The sequence below is a fragment of the Octopus sinensis genome, linkage group LG20 (assembly GCF_006345805.1).
Source record: "Octopus sinensis linkage group LG20, ASM634580v1, whole genome shotgun sequence".
NCBI lineage: Eukaryota > Metazoa > Mollusca > Cephalopoda > Octopoda > Octopodidae > Octopus > Octopus sinensis.
Window position 1 is genome coordinate 26,165,186 of NC_043016.1, and position 23,055 is coordinate 26,188,240.

The 23,055-nt window shown below is 35.6% G+C and overlaps 1 protein-coding gene across 2 annotated transcripts in view; it reads left to right on the forward strand.

Moving 5' to 3' along the window:
* Window positions 1-4,431, forward strand: part of LOC115222611 — a 32,600-nt gene extending 28,169 nt beyond the window's left edge. The window contains exons 8-9 of one of the 2 annotated variants that reach the window (XM_029792913.2): window positions 1,072-1,162; window positions 4,275-4,431. In XM_029792913.2, the coding sequence (XP_029648773.1) occupies window positions 1,072-1,162; window positions 4,275-4,409 (226 nt within the window). In that variant the 3' untranslated portion in view covers window positions 4,410-4,431. The remainder of the gene's footprint in view (window positions 1-1,071; window positions 1,163-4,274) is intronic. The other variant, XM_036511520.1, reaches the window with a different exon arrangement.
* Window positions 4,432-23,055: the final 18,624 nt, after the last annotated feature.

Here is a 23,055-nt window from a genome sequence, read left to right on the forward strand (position 1 = left end):
GTCCAGAAAGTTCGTGCCAATTTTTAAAGGAAAGAAAAAGGTCAATAAGTACTTGCCATTACATTTTTAAGCAACCAAATATGAACCATTTTGTTGCACAGTACGTCTCCATCTTTCCTTTAACTTGAAAATACCCTCTTCCCAGAATTGAGGTGGTTTCATGGCAAAGAATTCATTCAAGGTATCTTTTTACATCATCCAAGGAATTGAAATTTTTACCATTAAGACTATTCTGCAGAGACCTGAATAAGCGGAAATCTGAAGAAGCAATATCTGGTGAATATGGAGGGTGGGGTAACACATCCCAGCCGAGCTGCAGCAATTTTTGTCTGGTTCCCAAAGCATCAAGTGCCGAAAATGAACTTTTTTATCTTCCACTTTAAAGGGTTACAAAATTAACACAGATTATAGGAACATAAACCTTCCACGAAAAGATAGCTTAAATTGTGCTCTAAATGGAGGTGTAGTCAAATCCTATTTTATGGACTCAACCATGTTCTAAAATAAGTCGAAATGTAAGTTATTATAAATCGGCACGAACTTTCCGGAAGCCCAATATTTTTTTTCTGATATTATTATTGTTGTTGTTTAAGACAATGAGCTGGCAGAATTGTTGGCATGCTGGGCAAAATGCTTAGTGGCATTTCATCTATTTTTACATTCTGAGCTGAAATTTGCCAAGGTTGGCTTTTCTTTCATCATTTTGGGGTTGATAAAATAAGTACTAGTCTGCATTTAAAATTATCATATCTGGCCCAAGTATATTCTATATGTTTTATGTTCAAACTGACTGAATCTGGCCTCTCACACCTACCCTACATTGTCATGCTAAAACTAAAGTCACATCATTGAAATCTCAATGCTATGAGATGATGAATGATTAATTGAAAACAATATGAATAAATAAGCATTACATTTTACAAAATAATCTGAATTGTAAAGGGTTAAACTTTACTTGATAAAGAATACACTTGTTAGATAATATCATATTAGTTTATACTTCAGAGTTTTTCTTGTTTTTATTTATTTATTTATTTTTTTGTAACATTTAATATCTTCAATATTTTGCAGAATTTGGAACTTCCTCCATTCACATTTACAAAAGAGACGTGTTGTGTTGATCACACTTCCAAGTATTGAAGATTCATTAAAGAATTTAAAGGTAATTCCGAATTCCACTCTACCTCATTGGTTTTTTTTTGGGGGGGGGGGGGGCATTGCTACAGGCTAGATTAGAATTGCAATTTTCACAAGTAGACATTTCTCTAAAAGTATGGTTGATACTGAAAAATTACTGGTAATGTACTTAATATAAGATACTGAATTTATTGAATAAAGTAGGTTTAAGAAATTGAAATAGATGCCAAAGGTGCAATCATGGCTGTGTGGTTAAGAAGTTTGCTACCCAACCACATGGCTTCAGGTTCAGTCCCATTGTGCATCAGCAGCTGGCTAAGTTTCTTCTTCTGTAGTCTTTATAGAAAGTGAAACATTACAAAGCCTATATATGTATAAATAATATATATATATATATATATATATATATATATACAAAATAAGAAAATGGAGAAATACATCGAAATCAAATATCAATTACCAGATAATACTCAATCACATACTTTATTAAACCACTACATAAGGAACTATTAGGTTAAACATAATAATGCAGGGTAAATTGAGTATTATCTGGTAATTGATATTTGATTTCGATGTATTTCTCCATTTTCTTATTTTGTATTATGAATTTGTAGTAAAATATTTTACCTTTGCCCATATAATACAATAAATGAATTAATTGTATCGCAATTCTTAACATTTATGTATTAACTTTGTGGGGTACCTCACTAGCAGTATATTGGATATATGGTATCCCATGGTGGGTTGCATTTACAACCCCTATCTCAATTTATATATATATATATATCGTCATTTAACATTTGTGCACCATTGTGGCATGGGAAGGATAGTTTGACAGGATTCAGTAGGTCCAAGGACTGCATTATGCTGTAATGTCTGCTTTGATATGGCTTCTACAGTTGGATGCCCTTCCTAACACCAACCACTTTACACAGTGTACTGGGTATCTTTTCTGTGCCACTGGCATTAGCAAGGTTGCCATGCAGTTTGCAAGACTACAAAACCAGTGGTGGGGTGCAGCTTCTTGTACAAGAGTTACAAGGTTACTCATGTTAAGGAGGAAGATAGAGAGAGTGAGAATGATCTGTAAGATCTGCAAGTCCAGGAGGCTCCTCAAGTTTTGAGGTGGTCAGAAATGTGTTGGGAAAGAGGAACTAGTAGTGTACATCATCATCATTTAACGTCCGTTTTCTGCGCTAGCACGGGTTGGACGGTTCGACTGGGGTCTGGGAAGCCTGGGGCTGCACCAGGCTCCAGTCTGATCTGGCAGTGTTTCTGCAGCTGGACGCCCTTCCTAACGCCAACCACTCCGTGAGTGTAGTGGGTCCTTTTTACGTGCCACCGGCACAGGTGCCAGGGGGGTCTGGCATCGGCCACGATAGGTTGGTGCTTTTAACGTGCCACCGACGCGGAAGCCAGTCAAGGCAGCGCTGGCATCGGCCACGTTCGGATGGTGCTTTTTATGTGCCACCAGCGGGGAGCAAAAGCTGAAGTGGATAGGAGGATATATATATATAGGCGCAGGAGTGGCTGTGTGGTAAGTAGCTTGTTTACCAACCATATGGTTCTGGGTTCAGTCCCACTGTGTGGCACCTTGGGCAAGTGTCTTCTACTATAGCCTCAGGCTGACCAAAGCCTTGTGAGTGGATCTGGTAGACAAACTGAAAGAAGCCCGTCGAATATATGTATATATATATGTGTATGTGTGTCTGTGTTTGTCCCCCCAACATCGCTTGACAACTGATGTTGGTGTGTTTACGTCCCCATAACTTAGTGGTTCGGTAAAAGAGACCAATAGAATAAGTACTGGGCTTACAAAGAATAAGTGCCGGTGTCGCTTTGCCCTACTAAAGGCAGTGCTCCAGCATGACCACAGTCAAGTGACTGAAACAAGTAAAAGAGTATATGTATGTATGTATGATTATCATTATTTTAACATCTGTTATTTTCAAACTTGTATGAATCAGATGGAATTTGTTGAGGTAGATTTTCTATGGTCAGATGCCTCTTGTCACAAACCTTCACCTATTTCCAAGCAAGGTAATAAATTCCCCATGGCTAGACATGTTTTCATAGAATATTGGAAACAAAGGACATCATTTACAACTATCATGTGTTCAAGTATGGAGACAGTAGCACACATATACATATATATGATAGCTTCTTTCAATTTCCATCTACCAGATCCACTCACAAGTCCTTGGTCAGACCAGGGCTGTAGTAGAAAACACTTGCCAAAGGTGCTACGCAGTGGGACTGAATGTGGAACCATGTGGTTGGGAAGTAAACTCCTGACCACACATCTCCCTGTCTCACTCCTTCTGTGTACATGTATAGAGAGAGGAAGAGAAGGAGTTTTATAAGAAGGAGCAGCCAAAACTTCAAAGTGCACTGTTAGCTTTCTTCTTATAAAAGTATAACAAATTTAGCACTCTACTGAAAAGTAATCTTTCAATTTAATAGTAAATTGTTTTTACATATAACTTGACATAAAACAAACACACACACACATATATATAAATAAATAAATGTGCTTGTGAAAAGGTTTCAGGCCACTCTGCCTAGTGGTTAGTGTTAACGAAAGGCATCCAGCTGTAAAAACCATGCCAAATCTGACCCCCTTTGTGTTTGTGCAATGTAAAAAGCATTCAGGCCACTCTGCAGAGTGGTTGATGTTAGGAAGGGCATCCAGCCATAAAAACCATGCCAAAACAGACACAGAAGTCTGATGCAGTCTTCTGCATGGCCAGCTTCTTTCAAAAACTGTCCAACCCATGTCAGTATAGAAGGAGGACATTAAACGATGATGATGAGGAGGTATGTCCATCTGAGAGAGTGTTTGCCTCCTGTGATTACATGAGCTATGGTCAGTATTCCCTATTACCATTTCTTTGTTAGTACATCATCTAGTAGCTCTGCACTATTCAAGGTGTGTGGAAATTAAAATGGGTAAGAATTAACAGTAGGAAAATACATTTAGTTGTAAAGCAATGTTTCACTAATATGTATTCATCTAACCCATGTTAGGATGGAAAAAAATGGACATAAAATGAATGAATTAAATTTTGATAAAATTAATAATTTGCATTACATATTAGTTATTAAGTATAACCAAATTTTCTTGTATTCTGTTCTAGACAAACATCAACATCTCTGAATGGGTGAAAGAAATTGACACAACTGAAATCCTTAACACAGCAAGCTATATTCTATTGAACAAAACACCAGCAGAAACTGACCTAGGAAACTTTCATATGTATGAAACTTTATAAAGAGTTTAAAATTTAGTTATAACTTGTTTTGTTGTTGTTTTTTACTAGTTTAATATCTTCATTTTATGGGTCTTACATTTGAAGATTTTTTTTGGAAACATGAACTTAGGGAATTTCCAAAGTTGGCTTCTTACCACATAGCTATGCCTGCACTTAAGAAATATTTATTTAATATGTCAAACCAGAACTGTTATGTAGGAGAATAGGGTGAACATTGATTGTAATACAAGGTTATCATTCAATATTGTACCCATTGCAAACATAACCAAATTGTTATAGGTAACTGATATAGAGAATAGTTATTCTTGGATGTTGATTTTTAAGGAACTATTTTGATTACCGCAATATATTAAGAAGGAGTTGGAATTAACAAACAAGGAAACTGATAAAATGTTTTAAAAAAACCTATTTTAATGTATACAAGAAGGCAGTACTAGAGTGTGGATTAAGGGAACTGTCACATGATTATGATTTCTCGTCTTCTTTTCCATACTTGCTTGTGCTAACTTTCATGTTTCCAAGCAATATAATATTTCTTCTAGTATTTTGAATACAAAACAACACAAAGGCCAGCCATGTTTTTCATGAAAGCCAGCGAAAATGGATATTATTTGTGTAACAATAAAGTTTGTTTACAATCAGTGTATGATGTCAAGATAAACACTCATACATACTCATGATAGATGGAAACAGAAAGATGACTGTTTTATATATACATATATGTATATACATACACACACACATGTTGATGTGGCTGTTGGTCACAGGCATAGTATGTGGTAAATAAACTTGCTTCCCTGTCACATGGTTTTTGGTTCAATCCCTAGCACTTGTGCATAAAAATAGACTCAATATGATTGGCTTCTTTCAGTTTTTACTATTTTATTTTTTAGGTCCATCATGAAACTGGACAGTGCTTTGTAATATTTATGACTAATTCTTTAGGAAGGGGTCATTCCTAATGACTTGTGCAGCTTTATCATCAGTCGCTACAAAGGCCTAGGGTATCTCTAGACAGAATTAACTACATAGGTATCAAACTGATTAGCCAAGTCATAAAAGTAACAAAGTGTTAAGGTATAGCTGATTAGGAAGTGAATCAGTTTAGATGAGATTCAGTTTAGATTTGTGCCAGGTTAGGATACTATTGATGCTTACTTCATAATGAGACTACAAAGGTTTTTTGCTAAGAGCTAACTACTATGCCCAGCATTTGTTGAGGTTTTGAGTAGAGTGACATAACCTGAAATTTGATGATTGCAAAGAAAGCTAGATGTAGAGATGTTGATGAACAAGATGTCCAGTTACCCCCCCCCCCCGCTTTTTTAATAGCTCTCTAAACCAAGAAGCAAAGCTTAGAATCGAGAGATCTTAGAATAAAACTATTAAAGTCAAAAATTTAATTAGCAAGGAAGAGAAAAGCAATACTATGCAGAAAAGGATTTGGTAGAAATTCCCTACCGTGAACCCAAGAAGTTTAATGAAATCATAGGCAGGCTGATAGAAAAGAAAGACTTTGTACGTAACTCATGCATAGCAATAGTTAACTGTCAGAACACCCATGAAACAGATTCTTTCAAATACTTGAAGGGTTACCCAGAAGTAGTTAATAATTTCTGTTACCTGGATAGCCAGATAACAATGGAAGAAGTTATTCTGAATTCCTGAAAAACTGCATTGTTGCCTGGTAGCAAAATATATATGTACTGAATGCAATGAAATGAAGTGAGCATTCTTCACAGGATATGTAATATTAGTATGTATGAAAGATGGAACACAAATGAGATGAGAGAAAAACTGAATATAGGCGCAGGAGTGGCTGTGTGGTAAGTAGCTTGCTTACGAACCACTTGGTTCCGGGTTCAGACACTCTGCGTGGCACCTTGGGCAAGTGTCTTCTACTATAGCCTCGGGCCAACCAAAGCCTTGTGAGTGGATTTGGTAGATGGAAACTGAAAGAAACCCGTCATATATATGTATGTGTGTGTCTGTGTATGTCCCCTCCACAACATCGCTTGACAACAGATGCTGGTGTGTTTACATCCCTGTCACTTAGCGGTTCGGCAAAAGAGACTGATAGAATAAGTACTAGGCTTACATAGAATAAGTCCTGGGGTTGATTTGCTAGACTAAAGGCGGTGCTTCAGCATAGCCACAGTCAAATGACTGAAACAAGTAAAAGAGTATAAGAGGTATGAGATGTAGTGTGCAAGAAAGAAAGGGAGCTAGTACAGATATGTGGTGTGAATGGAGGATGACAGTTGGATAGATGTACTGAGCAATCCAAGTGAAAATAAACTATAAAAAGGAAGACAGTTGTGTGAAGATGTAGTTAAAGATGATCTGAGGAGGTTGAACTTGACTGAAAAGATGGAAAAGGACTGCAAAAAATAGCATGATGCTGTGTTCCAGAAGATTCATGCAATTGTAAGATGAACAAGAAATGGTGTAAGTTATAGCTGAATCTGTGGCAAAATTAGACGAGAAATTTCAGATGTGGAATCAAAGGGCCTTAAAGTTGATTTAGCAAATACCAGAGTTGTAGTAAATGGGAAAACAGACAGATGTCAGCTTCCATCAGAGAAATAGCCTTACTTGAATGGTAGAAATTCCCCATAGTGTACCCAATGCAAACTGTTGCAGTGGTGTCATAGACAGGTAAATGAAGAAGTAGCTATTGTATATGGAAGATGCTCAAGAGCTTTAAACACATAACACGTGGGAAATAGATTTTCACAAATGCCCAGGATGATCCCTAGAGATACTAGTTAACCTAGGTGACCTAATTAGTAATAGAGAAAAGTATATTGTTAGACTAAGAACAGGCTAGGGAAAGTTCAGACAGATTTTTACTTCTTGGCAGTGTAAAGTAGGTTGTATGATGCTTGTGTAAGAACAATACTGGATGGTAAGGAGATTGGGCTTGAATGCAGAGTGTAGTGATGCTGCTGTGTAAGGTTCAGCGCACATGCGCAGAATGGGATTACTTCCGGTTGGCCACCGGAAGTCTTCCCCATGCACATGTGCGGGAAACTAACCCCTAAAACGCGGATCGCTCATTCAGCCTTTCTGGCCATAGCAGCACTCGTGAACGGACGTGTATTGGCAGTCTCTGAGGACTTCATACCAACCAAGCAGCGAACCACGACGAATCATTTCGACCAACAAACAAGAATCAGTACTACAGATTCGGCTGTCGGTTTCCCTCCAGAGAACACGTACACCAGTTCTACATTACGACGAGAAATAAACAACATTTTTGCTGTGTTCGTAGATCGCCTGACTTGTCTATTATTTTAACTAAAATTGAATGTGACGGGATCAGATCGGACACCCCTCCAGTGATACCGAATCTAGATCCTGTTACAAGAGGATATGTGAAGACTAGAAAAAAATGAAACTACAATTTTCCATTAAATGAATAGTGTATGCATGAATGGCAAAAGTACAAATGTGTTTGAGAAAAAAATTAGGTACATAAGAGGAATTAGGTGTGATGTGCAAAACTGTTTGTAAGGATTAAGAAGTGCCAGTTATTTAGAGTAGATGGACCTTGACATAGAGGGGAAACTCAGAAAGACAGGATGAAGTGGTGAAGGCTGATCTTAGGATTGCAAAACACAGAGGTGACAAAGGACCAGGATGACTGGTGATACGTGGGGTGCTCAAGAACACCTGTTCATCATCTTTCTGAAAGTGAGATTTTGGAAGCTAAATGTAATATATTGGAGGGGATGTAAAAAACAAGCAGGTGATGACTATACAGATTGAGTAGAAATGATTGATGGTTGTGTGATGACTAACCGTACAGAAAGGGATGAAGAGCAGCAGAATCACGATCACTATTTTGATGCCCACTTTTTCATGCTACTTGATTGGATGGAATTTCTTAATGCAGGTTTTCCATTGCCAGCCTTCACCTGTTTCAGGTAAGATTTCTCCATGACTAGATATTTCCATGAGACCCTTGCTCAATTTCCTCCTCAAAATATTTCTGCCATCTCTCTATCACTTGCCCAATTGTAGTAGTCATTCAATGAGAGCAGAATTGTATATTTTCTGTGATATTGTTATTGTTTCTCCCTACCTTGAATCACTTCACTTGACATCCAACCTTCACTCTTAATATTGTCCCTCTCTACTCACATTTTACTTTGATCATCCTTCTCTGTTACTGAATTAAATCTCTTCCACCACCATACTTTTCTCATTCTCCCTATGTATTACATCAGCTTTTCTCCTCACACTCTTGCAATCTATTTGCCTATTCACCTGTGTCATCTCTCACTTCTTCCTCTGCCTACTGTATTATTATTACCAATAAGTACAGGCAAGACTGTGTAGTAAGAAGTGTACTTCCCAACCATATGGCTCCAGTTTCAGTCCTACTATATGGCACCTAGAGAAAGTATCTTCTACTACATCCCCCAGGCTTGGCAGAGCCTTGTGAGTGGATTTTGTAGACAGAAACTGAAAGAAGCTCATTATATAATATATATATATAATATTTATTATCTTGTTATATTTAATATCTTGTACTTTACTTAATCATTGGTATATGTTTTTAATCTTATATTTAATTTTTTTCTATAGGATGTAATTTTTTTTTATATGGTATAATTTATTTTTCATTTTTGAATTGATAAAAGGTGTTTTTTTTCTAATTTATATATATATATATATATTTTTTTTTTTTTTTTACTTGTTTCAGTCATTTAACTGCGGCCATGCTGGAGCACCGCCTTTAGTCGAGCAAATCGACCCCGGGACTTATTCTTTGTAAGCCCAGTACTTATCTATCGGTCTCTTTTGCCGAACCGCTAAGTGACGGGGACGTAAACACACCAGCATCGGTTGTCAAGCAATGCTAGGGGGACAAACACAGACACACAAACATATACACACACACTTATATATATATATATATGACAGGCTTCTTTCAGTTTCCATCTACCAAATCCACTCACAAGGCATTGGTCGGCTTGGGGCTATAGCAGAAGACACTTGCCCAAGATGCCACGCAGTGGGACTGAACCCGGAACCATGTATCTATATATATATATATACTATATGTTTTATGTCTACTACCTAGCAAATCTACAGTTGTTTGGGATTTGAGGTGTCCGGAATATTTGCAATTTTATTAATTTAGATTCGATATCCTCCTTATCTCACAGCAAATTTGGTAACAACACAGAGGGGCCACAAAGAAAAGTACACACTGAAATCCTTGAATGTTTCCACAAATCCTTTAAGCATGATGTTTTGTTCGTAAAATATACAATACAGTAGTGAAGTTTGTTTAATTAATTTTAGTAATCATAGACTCCTTCATTGGCTCAGAAATTATTATTTACATTATATATGTGAAATTCCTGAGTGTCCACAAAAATTCTAAAGTTGCCATTTTAAGTCTACAAAACATACCATCAAACAGTAATTAAACTCAGGTTAATTAACCTAGGTAGTCACTTTATTTTTTTACCTGTTTCATTAAATTACAACATTGCCTTGAAGAATTTTGTCATATCAGGGATAAACACACACACATATACATATATATGAGAAAAACAGCATTAAAAACCAAGGCAGATATCAATAAAGTATCAATAAAGTGCTCAGTATTAAAAGAATTTGCTTAACAATATTCAACAAACAGATACCAGTAAATCTAAGTAGAGTACAAATCCCAGGTAAATCCTCATGCATGACAGGTAAATCCAAATATCCGGCGGTAGAATTTCGAGAAATTCAGAGTATTTGACAACAAAAAATGTGTAAAGAGAAAATTACATTTTTATTAAAGATCCCACCTTATAAAGCCAACAATTGTTTCTATTGCATTAACACACACACACACAACGGGTTTCTTTCAGTTTCTGTCTACCAAATCCACTCACAAGGCTTTGGTCAGCCTGGGGGTATTGTAGTAGACACTTGCCCAAGGGGCCACACAGTGAGACTGAACCCGGATGCGAGTGCATAAATAAATGTGTGTGTGTGTGTGTCTCCCTTTGTGTCTGCGTTTGTCCCCTGCCTCACCTTGTCGACCAGTGTTGGTGTGCTTACGTCACCATGACTTAGTAGTCTGGCAAAGCAGATCGATAGAATAAGTACCAGGCTTTAACACACACAAAAAAAATAAATAAAAACGTAGTGGGGTCGATTCATTCGACTAAAAGTTCTTTGGGATGGTGCTCCAGCATGGCCGCAGTCTAATGCCTAAAACAAGTTAAAAGATACCGACATCCCTCAACTTACGCCATTTCAAGTTATGCTTCAGTAATTTAGTCGTATTTTTAGAAAAAATTAATGGAAAAAAATAATAAAGCTCAACTGCAATCGATTCGTCCCACATCACATCTTTCACAGCATAAAAATTATTCAAAGAAGACATCTAAAAACCAATATTAACTGGAAAATCAAATAAAATACAAGTGGAAACCTGAATAGACCAATTATTAAAACATATGAACAAATATATTTTCTAAAAATCTTTCTTTGTGTTACTTTATGTAACATAAAGATGTCGCACGCCCTGAAACCGTTACTGACGTAAAAAGAAGTATGCTGGGATATGTTTTTAATGGACTATATGAATTGCCACATTGATTTATAGCATGGGCATCGATGCATATTGCATTCGTTCTGTGCTGCAGAAGTCACTAGTGATACGCATGTTAGGGCAAAGTGTTCACATACACACCATACATGGTGCTGGACACTTAATATTAGTCAGGAATGATATCTTGTAGCTGAAAGTGTCTGGCTCTTTAAACATTAAGAAAGAATCAACTACCCTCAATATCCGTGGTTCCCAACAATACTTTCACCTATGGACCCTTTTTGGTACCTACGTTCCAAAATCCCCCACAATAGGTGAAAATCCGCGGAGTAGAAACAGTACTGCACTGTATATTTTACTATTTTTATAATTTGTATACATTTATTTTATAACAAGCAGTATCGCCCGGCGTTGCTAAGGTTTGTTTCGACCCTTTAGAATAGGAATTTTTGAAAAGTAAAACTTTTGCATTATGTAGCTTGTTATTCTCTTTAAGTGAACATTTTTCTGGTTGAAATACACCGAAAAATGGCGTCACAGCAGTAAAAAAAACCATAAAAAAATTGGGATTTTCATAGAAAAAAAGCACCTTTTTGATGTAAATAATTTTTGGTGTTAACATGGTCTGATTTGAATTTTTTTCTTCTACGGAAGGAAGAGCAAGCCTTCTATCATGCTCTCAATTTTGGTCAACTTGCGCCGCAGGGTCTCGGAGGAGATAGTGTTAGTTGAAGGCTACCAAACCTGCCATATACAGACAACTTCAGCTTTATATAGAAAGAGATAAATGCCAGACAACACCGTGGAGGAATCGATGTAAGCTTAAATAAGAAACCACGATGGGGTGAACTTATATTGCACCTCATACTCATTGAACGTTTAAAAAATCCGATTATACTTTTATAATTAAATATTATTAGGAACGTATTTAAAAAACTGTTAAAATGTTTTGTGAATTGTAGCAATATAACTAATTTATTGCAGATAAATTTTAACAGCGAAATCTTATATAAACTCACCCCGAAGGGTTCTTTGGACCCTGATCGAGAAACACTTCTATATATCAATGGAGACTACATAACGGTTCACGGGCGAATGCAGACCCCAAAGCTACCCGAGATAACATTGGGTGCACGCCCAGGGTTTAAAGATTTTTATTCCTACATTAAATTCCAATATAATTAGAAGACCACTGAAAGGTATTTGTAGAAAATTTCATTATATATATATATATTATATTTTATGAAATTTGATTTAATATTTCTAAATTGAATTTTTCCCTGTAGGTTTGGAATAATATTCCCTATTATTATTATTATTATTATTATTATTATTATTATTATTATTATTATTATGTAATTGTTAAAGAGGACAACAAACATTAAGGCAAGACAAACATCTCAAGTCATTTATATTAATGTTATTGGAAAAATTCAAAGTCTTACAGTTGTTTCTGAGATATCCCAAAGTATGGGATATTCTGTCATCGGAGACAAATAGGGAAAATGTGAGGAATATAGATTAATGAAACAGTGACATAGAGGACAGGAGAACGAGAATAAAGAAATGAAGAAAAATAGGAAAAAAGAAGCATAAAAGTTCACAGTTCAACTTTCTGATAGTGTAGATGTCAGTCCATACATCCTTAGGTGCAATCCTGTGTAAATCCATGTATGGTTATAGCCTTAATAGTGTAAATATCCATAGAATAAATGTGAATGTATCAAAGTTTTGAAAGAGAATGGCAGCAGAGGTGGCTATTAAGGAATAAAGAGGAAAAAAATAAATAGAAAGAGAGTAAGGTATTGGTAGGGAAGAAGGAGGTACAGAAAGTGGAGGAAGAAAGCAAGGATAAAATAGGGTATGTAGAAATATCTTTATATATAAAAGAGAAGTTGTGTGTCTGTCTCCTACGATTTAGATTCCTAACTACTCCCACATTTTGCGGTGCAGTTTAACCAAAACCGGGTATCTTATAGTCGTGATTCATATCGAGCCCTTCTGGGTATTAGTGCGCGTCTACGATGAGTCTACGATTTAAAAAAAAATTTACCATCATTTTTTTCCATTTTAATGCATTTTTCGCTATTATATAAGGGAAGTAACTCTCTAAAAATGTCTACGATGAGTTAACGATTTAAAAAAAAATTTACCATAATTTTTTTCCCATTTTAATGCACTTTTTTGCTTTTTGTTTTGGCTATAACTCTCTAAAAATGCTTATATAGTTATTTCCCTTACAAACCCGAGCAACGCCGGGCGATACTGCTAGTAATGTACAAAAATAAGCAAGAAGATAAATAAATAAATATATGACAGTAAATAAGGGGAGAGGAGGAGGTAAAGGAAGATAACGTAAAAAAAATATAAAAAGTAAAATGAAAAGGATTCAAAGAGAATAGTAGGTGCCAGTTCTAGTCTACTAGTTTGTAGGGGCTGGGGAGAAAATCTAGTAAGTGTTTGTGTCCGTTTTATGGCTAAGGTCAGTGGCTGTAGAAATATTTGTAGCTATGGGGGTATGAGTGTGTAGGTAGTCGTGAATGGAGAAACCAGTTGAATGTTAAATTATTTAGAAATAAAAGTTACAACTAAATATTAGGGGATTTAATAGGTTAATGTTTACGTTCTGAGTTCAAATTCCGCCGAGGTTGACTTTGCCTTTCATCCTTTCGGGGTTGATAGATTAAGTACCAGTTACTCACTGGGGTCGATGTAATCGATTTAATCCCTTTGTCTGTCCTTGTTTGTCCCCTCTGTGTTTATCCCCTTGTGAGCTATAAAGAAATAAGAATCTATTATAGCCCAAGAAAGTTTATATTGCGTTTTTCTATTAATTAGATGGTGTACATGACTGGCTAGTGATATGGAATTGCTATGCTCTTTGCTCTTTATATTTAAATGAGTTTATATGTACAGAATATTTTTGTTTAAAATTAGTGGTTGATCCAATATAGTAGCTATTGGAGTTATTTAATATGTTGTGGACTGTGTATTAGTATGCCACGTTGAATCTTCTGCACGGAGCTTGCAGTGGGCAGTCAGTCCCAGATCTGCAGTTGCAGCTATCTGTTCTAGGATGGTTAGTTGGAGAGAGGGATGAAGGAATGCTACTAGCAGATGAGCTAAAGGCTAGGGTTGTATCAGGTGATGATATTGTTGTTATCATTGCCATTATTTCTATTATCAATATCATTGCCATCATTACCATTATTATTATTATTATTATTATTATTATTATTATTATTATTATTATTATTATCATTATTATTGCCATTATTGTTATCACCATCGCTATTATAATTATTATTATTATTACTATTCGTAGTAATAGTAGCAGTGGTAGTCGTGGTGGTGTTAGTGTTATTATTATTGTAACTATTAGTAGTAGCACTTGTGGTGAGTGTTAGTAATAGTATTATTTTCGGTAATGGTAATATTGCCATTGGTGGTAGTATCAGTATTGTTGCTAGTATTATTAGTAGTTGTAGTGGTTATAGTATAATTAGTACTGTTAGTATCAGTATTCCTATTAGTATTGGCATTAGTATCAACTATGTGTCGATTTTCTTCCAAGGTGGCGTCTATATTATGTATGTTTAAGTTATTTAAAGTGTTAGTGCCGGGGTTGTTGGATATATTATTGTGATTGATGTTAATGTTTTTGTTATGTAGGTCTATGGTAGGGTTGTATGCATTTGGATAGTAAGAGCTAAGTTTATGTTTGTTAAATGAAGTGATAATAGATTCTATATTTGGAGTAGAGGAATAGAATAATTTTAAAGTGGGTCTGTTAAAGATTGAATGATAATTGTGGTTACATGGGGAATTAGACCCTACTATTTTAAAGAATGCTTTAGCAAGGCCATTAACATTTAAAGATGTGTACCAGAGAATATATCTCCCACCGTTTTTATTTGGCTAATTTGAGGATGTGTAATTCCTAGTGCATGTTAGATTAGAGCTGGAGGGTTTGGTGTTAGTATTCTTAAATTGTTATGTATATGGGTGGCAGGTGGGCGAGATTGTATAATTATAGTGGGGGGTTTTGGGTATCCAATATGTGGGCGCGCTCCTCTAGGGTTAAGCTCAGAGAGCTGTTCTTTAAATCTCGTGTTGGTTATAAATCTAATCTTCTGCGAGAAACCACTTGTAGCTACAACTTGGTCGTAGTAAGTGGCGTAGTTATTGAAGATTTTCTCGGTGGCAGATAGATCGGATATTCTGATGGACATGCCTTTGACTAAACTCTTGAAAGTAAATTTATGGTGGCTAAATTTATTGATGTACTTAAGGTATTGATTGGGTTCATGATATGGGAAGTAAAGTAAAGAGTTTAAATCTAACGCAACATCTAGAAAGTTTTCTGTCTTGTAAAAGTTTTCAAAAGAGACTGATAAGTTAAAGCCAGCAAAGAATTTACATAAGAGATTTCTACTTCCTTTTAATGCAAATTTTGTTAGGCCTGTTGCAATTAACAATGCATCACCTCTATATAAACCTCTTTTGATGTGGGGGAATTGCATGTAGAGCTGTTGAAGGTGGTACAACCTGACTAGATCTGTGACCTGAGTAGAATCGGATGAGCCCATGATTATATCAAAGAAATTGTTTCTATTAATATTGAGGTTAGCATGGGACCAAAGCTTATTATCGAAGGTGATGAGAATCTTCTTGGCAGATAGAATTACATCAATTTTTAAGGAGGTTATGTTGGTTAAGTTTTTAGCTAGAGTCAGAGCGTCTTTAAGGAGAATTGGTGATATGAAAGCGTAGTAGTTGTTGATGTCAAATTGTAGGAGCGAGGAAGTGTTTTGTTTTGAAGCAGGTGGAACCAGGTGATGACCTTGCCTGTGCAGGACCATAAGTTTATGTTTAGCTTCTTTCTAATAGTAGGTATAATTCTATCTAGTATATTTTGCTAAATCAGATTTGGTGGGTCAGATGAGTCTTATAGAGCGTTTAGTTGAGAGGTCTGGTTTATGGTCCTTCAGACTGAAGTGTAGGGCTCTGGGTTGCAGGATTCCTTTCGGTCATCAACTTTAATTGTATTTACAAGCTTGCATTGATTGGTGTTGACCATGGGGCTATCCTATAGGATTTGTGTAGCTGCTTCTTAATAAATACAATATGTTCCATTGAGGAATATATTGAATTTATTAAGGCTATAACCATACATGGATTTACACAGGATTGCACCTAAGGACTGACATCTACACTATCAGAAAGTTGAACTGTGAACTTTTATGATTCTTTTTGCCTATTTTTCTTCATTTCTTTATTCCCTTTCTCCTGGCCTCTATGTGATCATTTCATTAATCTGTTCCCCTCACATGTTCCCTATTTGTCCCCAATGATAGAATATCCCATACTTTGGAATATCCCAGAAACAGCTGTAAGACTTTGAATTTTTCCAATAATAACAATGTAAATGACTTGAGATGTTTGTCTTGCCTTAATGTTTGTTGTCCTCTTTAACAATTATATATCTGCCAAACTGGAAATCAACAAAAGTTCCACAACTCCTGTGTTGACTATAATCTTGGAGCCCTGGTAATCTGTAACAGCACTTACCCAGCATAGCTAGACGTTTAGATCACCTGTGAACTAAAATCCCATATTTTGTATGTGTGTATATATATATATATATGTACATATATATATATATATATATATATATATATATATATATATATATATATATATATGTATGTATACATATATATATGTGCATATGTATGTATACATATATATATGTGCATATGTATGTATACATTTATATATGTGCATATATATGTATACATATATATATATGTGCATATATATGTATACATATATATATGTGCATATATATGTGAATATATATGTATACATACATATATATATATGTGCATATACATGTATACATATATATGTGTGTGTGTGTGTATGCATATATATATATGTATACATATATGTGTGTGTGTGTGTGCGTGTGTATATATATATATATATATATATATATAAGTATTTACTCTTTACTCTCTCTTTTACTTGTTTCAGTCATTTGACTGCAGCCATGCTGGAGCGCCGCCTTTAGTCGAGCAACTCGACCCCGGGACTTATTCTTTGTAAGTCCAGTACTTATTCTATCGGTCTCTTTTGCCGAACCGCTAAGTCACGGGGACGTAAACACACCAGCATCGGTTGTCAAGCAATGCTAGGGGGACAAACACAGACACACAAGCATACACGCACACACATATATATACATATATATATACATAAATACGACAGGCTTCTTTTCAGTTTCTGTCTACCAAATCCACTCACAAGGCATTGGTCGGCCCGGGGCTATAGCAGAAGACACTTGCCCAAGATGCTACGCAGTGGGACTGAACCCGGAACCATGTGGTTGGTTAGCAAGCTACTTACCACACAGCCACTCCAAGTATATTTGTATATATATCTATATATATATATATATAGCAAATAAGAAAATGGAAAGGATGCAAAAATGACATACATCAGCTGGTAGACATTCTAGTATGTCTATTTATTCAAAAGTATTAGAAAGTATTAGGAGAACCCATGCCAGCATGGAAAATGGACATTAAAGGATGATGATGATACACATGTAATAACTATGTGTTACATACACATGTAGTAATATTACAGAAAAGAGAAAAAGAGCAAAAGATCAGATTGTCTTTAGGTTCTAGTTCCTTATGGCTGTTTCTGCCAAGAGGCAACAAAATCCTCCATGCCATCTCCATCTCCATCTCCTCAGTGTTCTGCAGGGATGGGTAGATAAAGTTTGGATGGTGGATGTGCCTCTAAGCTTCTTCAGAGGGTCTAAGTGGTTGGGAGGGTTAATACATATAAGAAACAGTTAACAATAGGTAGTGTGTTTGTCTTTTTGAAAGGGCAGAAAAAGAATAGGAGCAAACACTAACACCACACTTTGGTCTCATCTGGTTCCTTACTCTCATTGATATATTCATATACCAAATTTTCCCATGATGGGTTCTCCATCATATGCTGCTTATGCCATACTATCTGCAACGTTGCACCTACTAGCTGGCACTTTATAAACTTTCACCTCCGTAACACAGACCATACCTCCGAATCTACCACTATTTTTATGTAAACATAATGTGAACTACTGCCTAAATTCACTCTTCCTGAAAAACCTCCTCTTAAGAACGACTATATTCTCCTATCCCCAATTGGATCTTGGAATACATCACGGGGAGTCTGTAGCTTATTCCCCTTCATATACCCAAATAATTTCAATAAGTTGTGCTTCACTAACATCCTCATGTTTGCTCAACAAATTCTATCCAACCAAGTGGTATGGAAAAGTGGACATAAAAATAATGATGACAATGATTCTGCTGCTCTTCGTCCGTTTCTGTATTGTCAGTCATTACCTATCCTCCCCCACTTTCTCCCAACTTCTATTGTGCCATCAGTCATCTGTCCACCCTTGTTACCTAGTGATTGATGGATCACTATCTCCACCTATTGATCTTCTCAATCTATAATCTTTTTTTCTTTTTTTACATTCCCTCCAAGGTATATTATTTCATCAATGACCTCTCAACCCTTGTTCATCATTCATTATATTCACCCTTTCACCCACTACCCTCCTGCACTTCTGTCCCACTCATTCCTACCTGTTCATACCTTGAGGATTGTACTGGAACCTTATCACCACTATTTTATCTCTCTTTCAACTCTACTCCAATTATTCCCACTAACTTTTCTATTATATGAATAGTTTTGTCGCTCTTTAACAGCAAGAAACCTGGCCTGTTCTGGCCTCATTTTTTATATTTTACCTCTTATCTCTTTGCATAAAGTCACCCCTCACTCTCTTTACTGTAGCCCCCACTTAATTGAAGGTTTCATAGTTTTAGAGGCAGCATGGTATCCTCACTAGTTCTGGTGTTACTAGGAAAGGTTCTCAGTACACTCTGTAAAGTGGTTGATATTAGGTAGGGCTTCCAGTTGTAGAAACCATGCCAAAGTAGACACTGATGCATAATGATTATATATGTATGTATGCATATATATATATATATATATATATATATATATATCTATATATATATATATACATACTATTATCCTCTCATCTCCTAATATATAGCTGAACCATGACCAACCCCAGGGCTTTTAGTCCTCCAAACTACATGGCAACCTCAATAGTGTGTGTGGGAAGCTTGAAAAAAAGGTACCCAGTCCACACTGTAAAATGGTTGAAATTAGGATGGGAATCCAGCTGTAGAAACCATGCCAAAGCAGACATTGGAGCTCCATGCAGTCATTGGACACATCTGTTTCTGTCATGCCATGCAACCCATTCCAACATGGATATTAAATGATGATGATGATGATGATGATGATGATATAACGAGGCCTCTTGAATACCATTAAATAATGCTCTGTAATGTATTTATTCTGCTGTAAAAAAACAAAACAAAAAAACATGGCAATGAATTTATCTGCAATAAATTACAGGTATTTAGCTTGGTGCTGAATTTACTAACAATCTACTTGGCATGTTGATAAATTAACTGACAATGAATTGGTTTGTGATATAATTACTATGTTGTGATGAAAGTGCCATGCAGTAAAATTTACAGGTAATGTATTTAATGTGATGTAATTAGCCTAATGAATTAACCTCAGTGAATTAACCAGGTATCAGTTGTGGCAGACTTAGATATCTCTAGAAGTCTCAATGAATAGATTAGATTGGCACTTGAATAAATCACAGGGATAATTCACATGTCCATAAAATAGTACTAATTTCTAGAGTGTTAAGTAGAGATAAAAATGTCATTCCTGATAGGAAAGCAGCAATCTGTCTCATGTTAATTTCTTTCTTCTCATTTGTTTTCTTTGCTTCTTTTCTAATTCACTTTTCACACTTTCCAAGATCAGCAATGATCAATACAATTGATGTTTAATTTGGACTTCTGTTAAAAGACATCTTTAAAGTAAACATGGACGGAAAATGAATTCCAGGAAGAAAGAAATAGGGGAAGAATGTTCTTTATGAGGTCCTGTGATGTGAACTGTAATTACTGTAATTAGTGAGGACAGGTGTGTTGTGCAAACAAGTGTTTCCTAATCTAATCTAGCTCTGGGTTGATCAAAGCCTTTTGATTAGATCTGGTTAACAGAAACTGAAAATAGCCCATTATATATATTATATATATATATATATATATATATATATATATCATTATCGTCATCCTTGCACATGTTGGACAGATACCTCAGTCTGTTCTCTCCATCAACCATGGCCTTCATTCCAGCTTCTACATGGTCCTTCCCTCCTTTTTTTTTTCTGGATGTGATATCAGTTTGGTATTCCATTTGTTATCTTTTCTAAATACATATCCTGCAAAAAACCATTTCAAACTTTTTATTTTCTAGATATATCCATTAAACCTGTTGCTACTCTTATCCTGTTATTTCTCCACTTATCCATTTTGGTAATCTTTAGCTTTTTCCTTTCCATGATCTTTATGTTGCTCTTAATTTATTTTCAATGCTTTTGTTTGTAGCCCATGTTTCTGATGCATGCATAAAGGCACATACTGGTCGAAGACCTTTCTTTTTAGACACATAGACAAATTACTGCCTTTTGGTAAATTATAGCCAAATTATTGGCAAATTATAGCTTTTGGTAAATTGAATCACAATGATGTGATTCAATTTATCAACAGCTGTCCATCTTAATTCTATTTGTTGTTCCTTTTCTTTGGTCTGTTTTTTCCCTTTAAGCATATTATTTATCCAAGATAGGTGGTGGTGATGATGACGGTGGTGGTGGAGGTGGCAGCGGCAGTGGTAGCGGCGGCCGTGGAAGTGGTGACGGCAGCAGTGGTGGTGATGATGATGATGGGTGCATTAGTTTACATGTTCAACTATTTCATCACCTATTACTACATTTCCAACTGTGATTAGATGGTTTGAGAGTATCTTTGTTTTATTAAATTTAATTCCGAGTTCACATTTTTTTCCTTTCTTCTTTTAGTTCTCTGAGCATTTCTGTTGATTATTTTTATTGCTCCTGGAAATTAAGTACAATATGGGATGATTTAGCATGCTTCTATTTATATGTATTCCTTTATTTGACCAATATGTGGTTTTGAAAACCTTTTCTAATATAGACATGAATAATTTGGGTGACATGGTATCTCCTTGTCTGACTCTTTTACCAATTTTGATATCAACCCTAAACAGTCAATTCTACAATTGTGGATTTTGAAAAAGCCTTTGATTGCATAGAAATTGATGATATACAAAAAGCACAGGAATAAAAAGGGAGTCAAAGGAGACTACATGAAATTGTTAGAGAATGTGTACACCAACTGAAGAACTACAGTTGTGTATAATGGATATATATATATATATCCATTAAACCTGTTGCTACTCTTATTCTGTTATTTCTCCACTTATCCATTTTGGTAATCTTTAGCTTTCTCTTTTCCATGATTTCTGTGTTGCTCTTAATAAATTTTCAATGCTCTTGTTTGTAGTCCGTTATACACAATTAAGACAGTGTTTAATTTTTAAAATCCCTCTATTTATACATGATAACGTATAGTACATAGATGGTTATTCTAAATTAATAATACCTCAGTTGCATTTACTGGGTTTTTAATCAGCTGTGCCACTTTATGCAACATCAGTGAATGTTTAATTCACTTTCTCCTATGTTAAAGACAATGAATTCTCAGCATGTGGCTGACTGTGGGGAGGTGCCATTAAAAAGATCCCCAAAATGCCAAAATGCATCAGGCTCTCTTACTGGCTGCTGCTGGGATGAATTTTCATATCTTTCTGATATTATTTATTGTGTTTTTAACACAGCATATTTCTGGACAAATATGGCAGTAACAATATATATATATATAATATATATATATATATATATATATAATATATATATATATATATATATATATTATATATATATATACACACACACACACACACATATATATATATATATATATATATATATATAATATATATATATATACACATTAAGTTTGATGCATAGATGGCTATGTATGTATGTATGTATGTATGTATGTAGGTATGTATGTACAGGGGTTGGACAAAATAATGGAAACACCTTAAATTTTCAAACAAGTTTATTTTAATATGGGGTAGGACTGCCTTTGGCAGTAATTACACCTTGAATTCTACAAGATATGGATTTGTACAAAGTTTGAATTGTTTCCAAAGGAATTTTTGTCCATTCTTCAGCTAAAACAGTCTCCGGTTCTTGTAGTGATGATGGTGGAAGATATTGACTCCTTACTTGTTTTTCTAAAATGCACCATAAATGTTCAATAATATTGAGATCTGGGGACTGTGGTGGCCAGATAAGATGTTCAACTTCACTATAATGTTCCTTATGCCATTCAGTAACAACTTTAGCTATGTGAATTGGTGCATTATCGTCCTGAAAGATTGCATTTCCCCCCGGAAACAGTTCCACAACCATAGGATGAATTTGATCAGTTTAAATGCTTAGATAGTCTTGACTATTAATTCTGCCATGAAGGGAAATCATTGGGTCAGTGGATTTCCAAGATATAGCCCCCCAGATTATCACAGATCCTCCTCCATGTTTAACAGTTGGAAGAAGGCAGTCTGGGTCAAATGCTTCTTTTGGCTGTCTCCACACATATACTTGGCCAGTGGTCGGAAATAAGGTAAAAGATGACTCGTCCAAGAAAATAACATTCTTCCACTGCTCTAGGGACCAATTCTGTAGGTTTTTACTCTGCTCTAAATGCTTTGCAACATTTGTTTTTGAAAGTAGTGGTTTTCTGATTGCAGCCCTCCTGGAACTCCCAGCAAACAGTTTTTTTGTGGAAACTGGGTTCTCGAGGTGATCATTAAGCCCTGCAGTAATTTGGGAGCTGTACTTTTGTGTTCCTTTCTAACAATTTGTGTAAGAGTTCGATGGTCCCTATCTGAAAGTTTTCGCTTTCTTCCAGGGTTTTGTTTCGATGAGGAGGTTTTTCCCTCTTTGTCAAAGGCTGTCATTACTTTCAAGACAGTACTTCT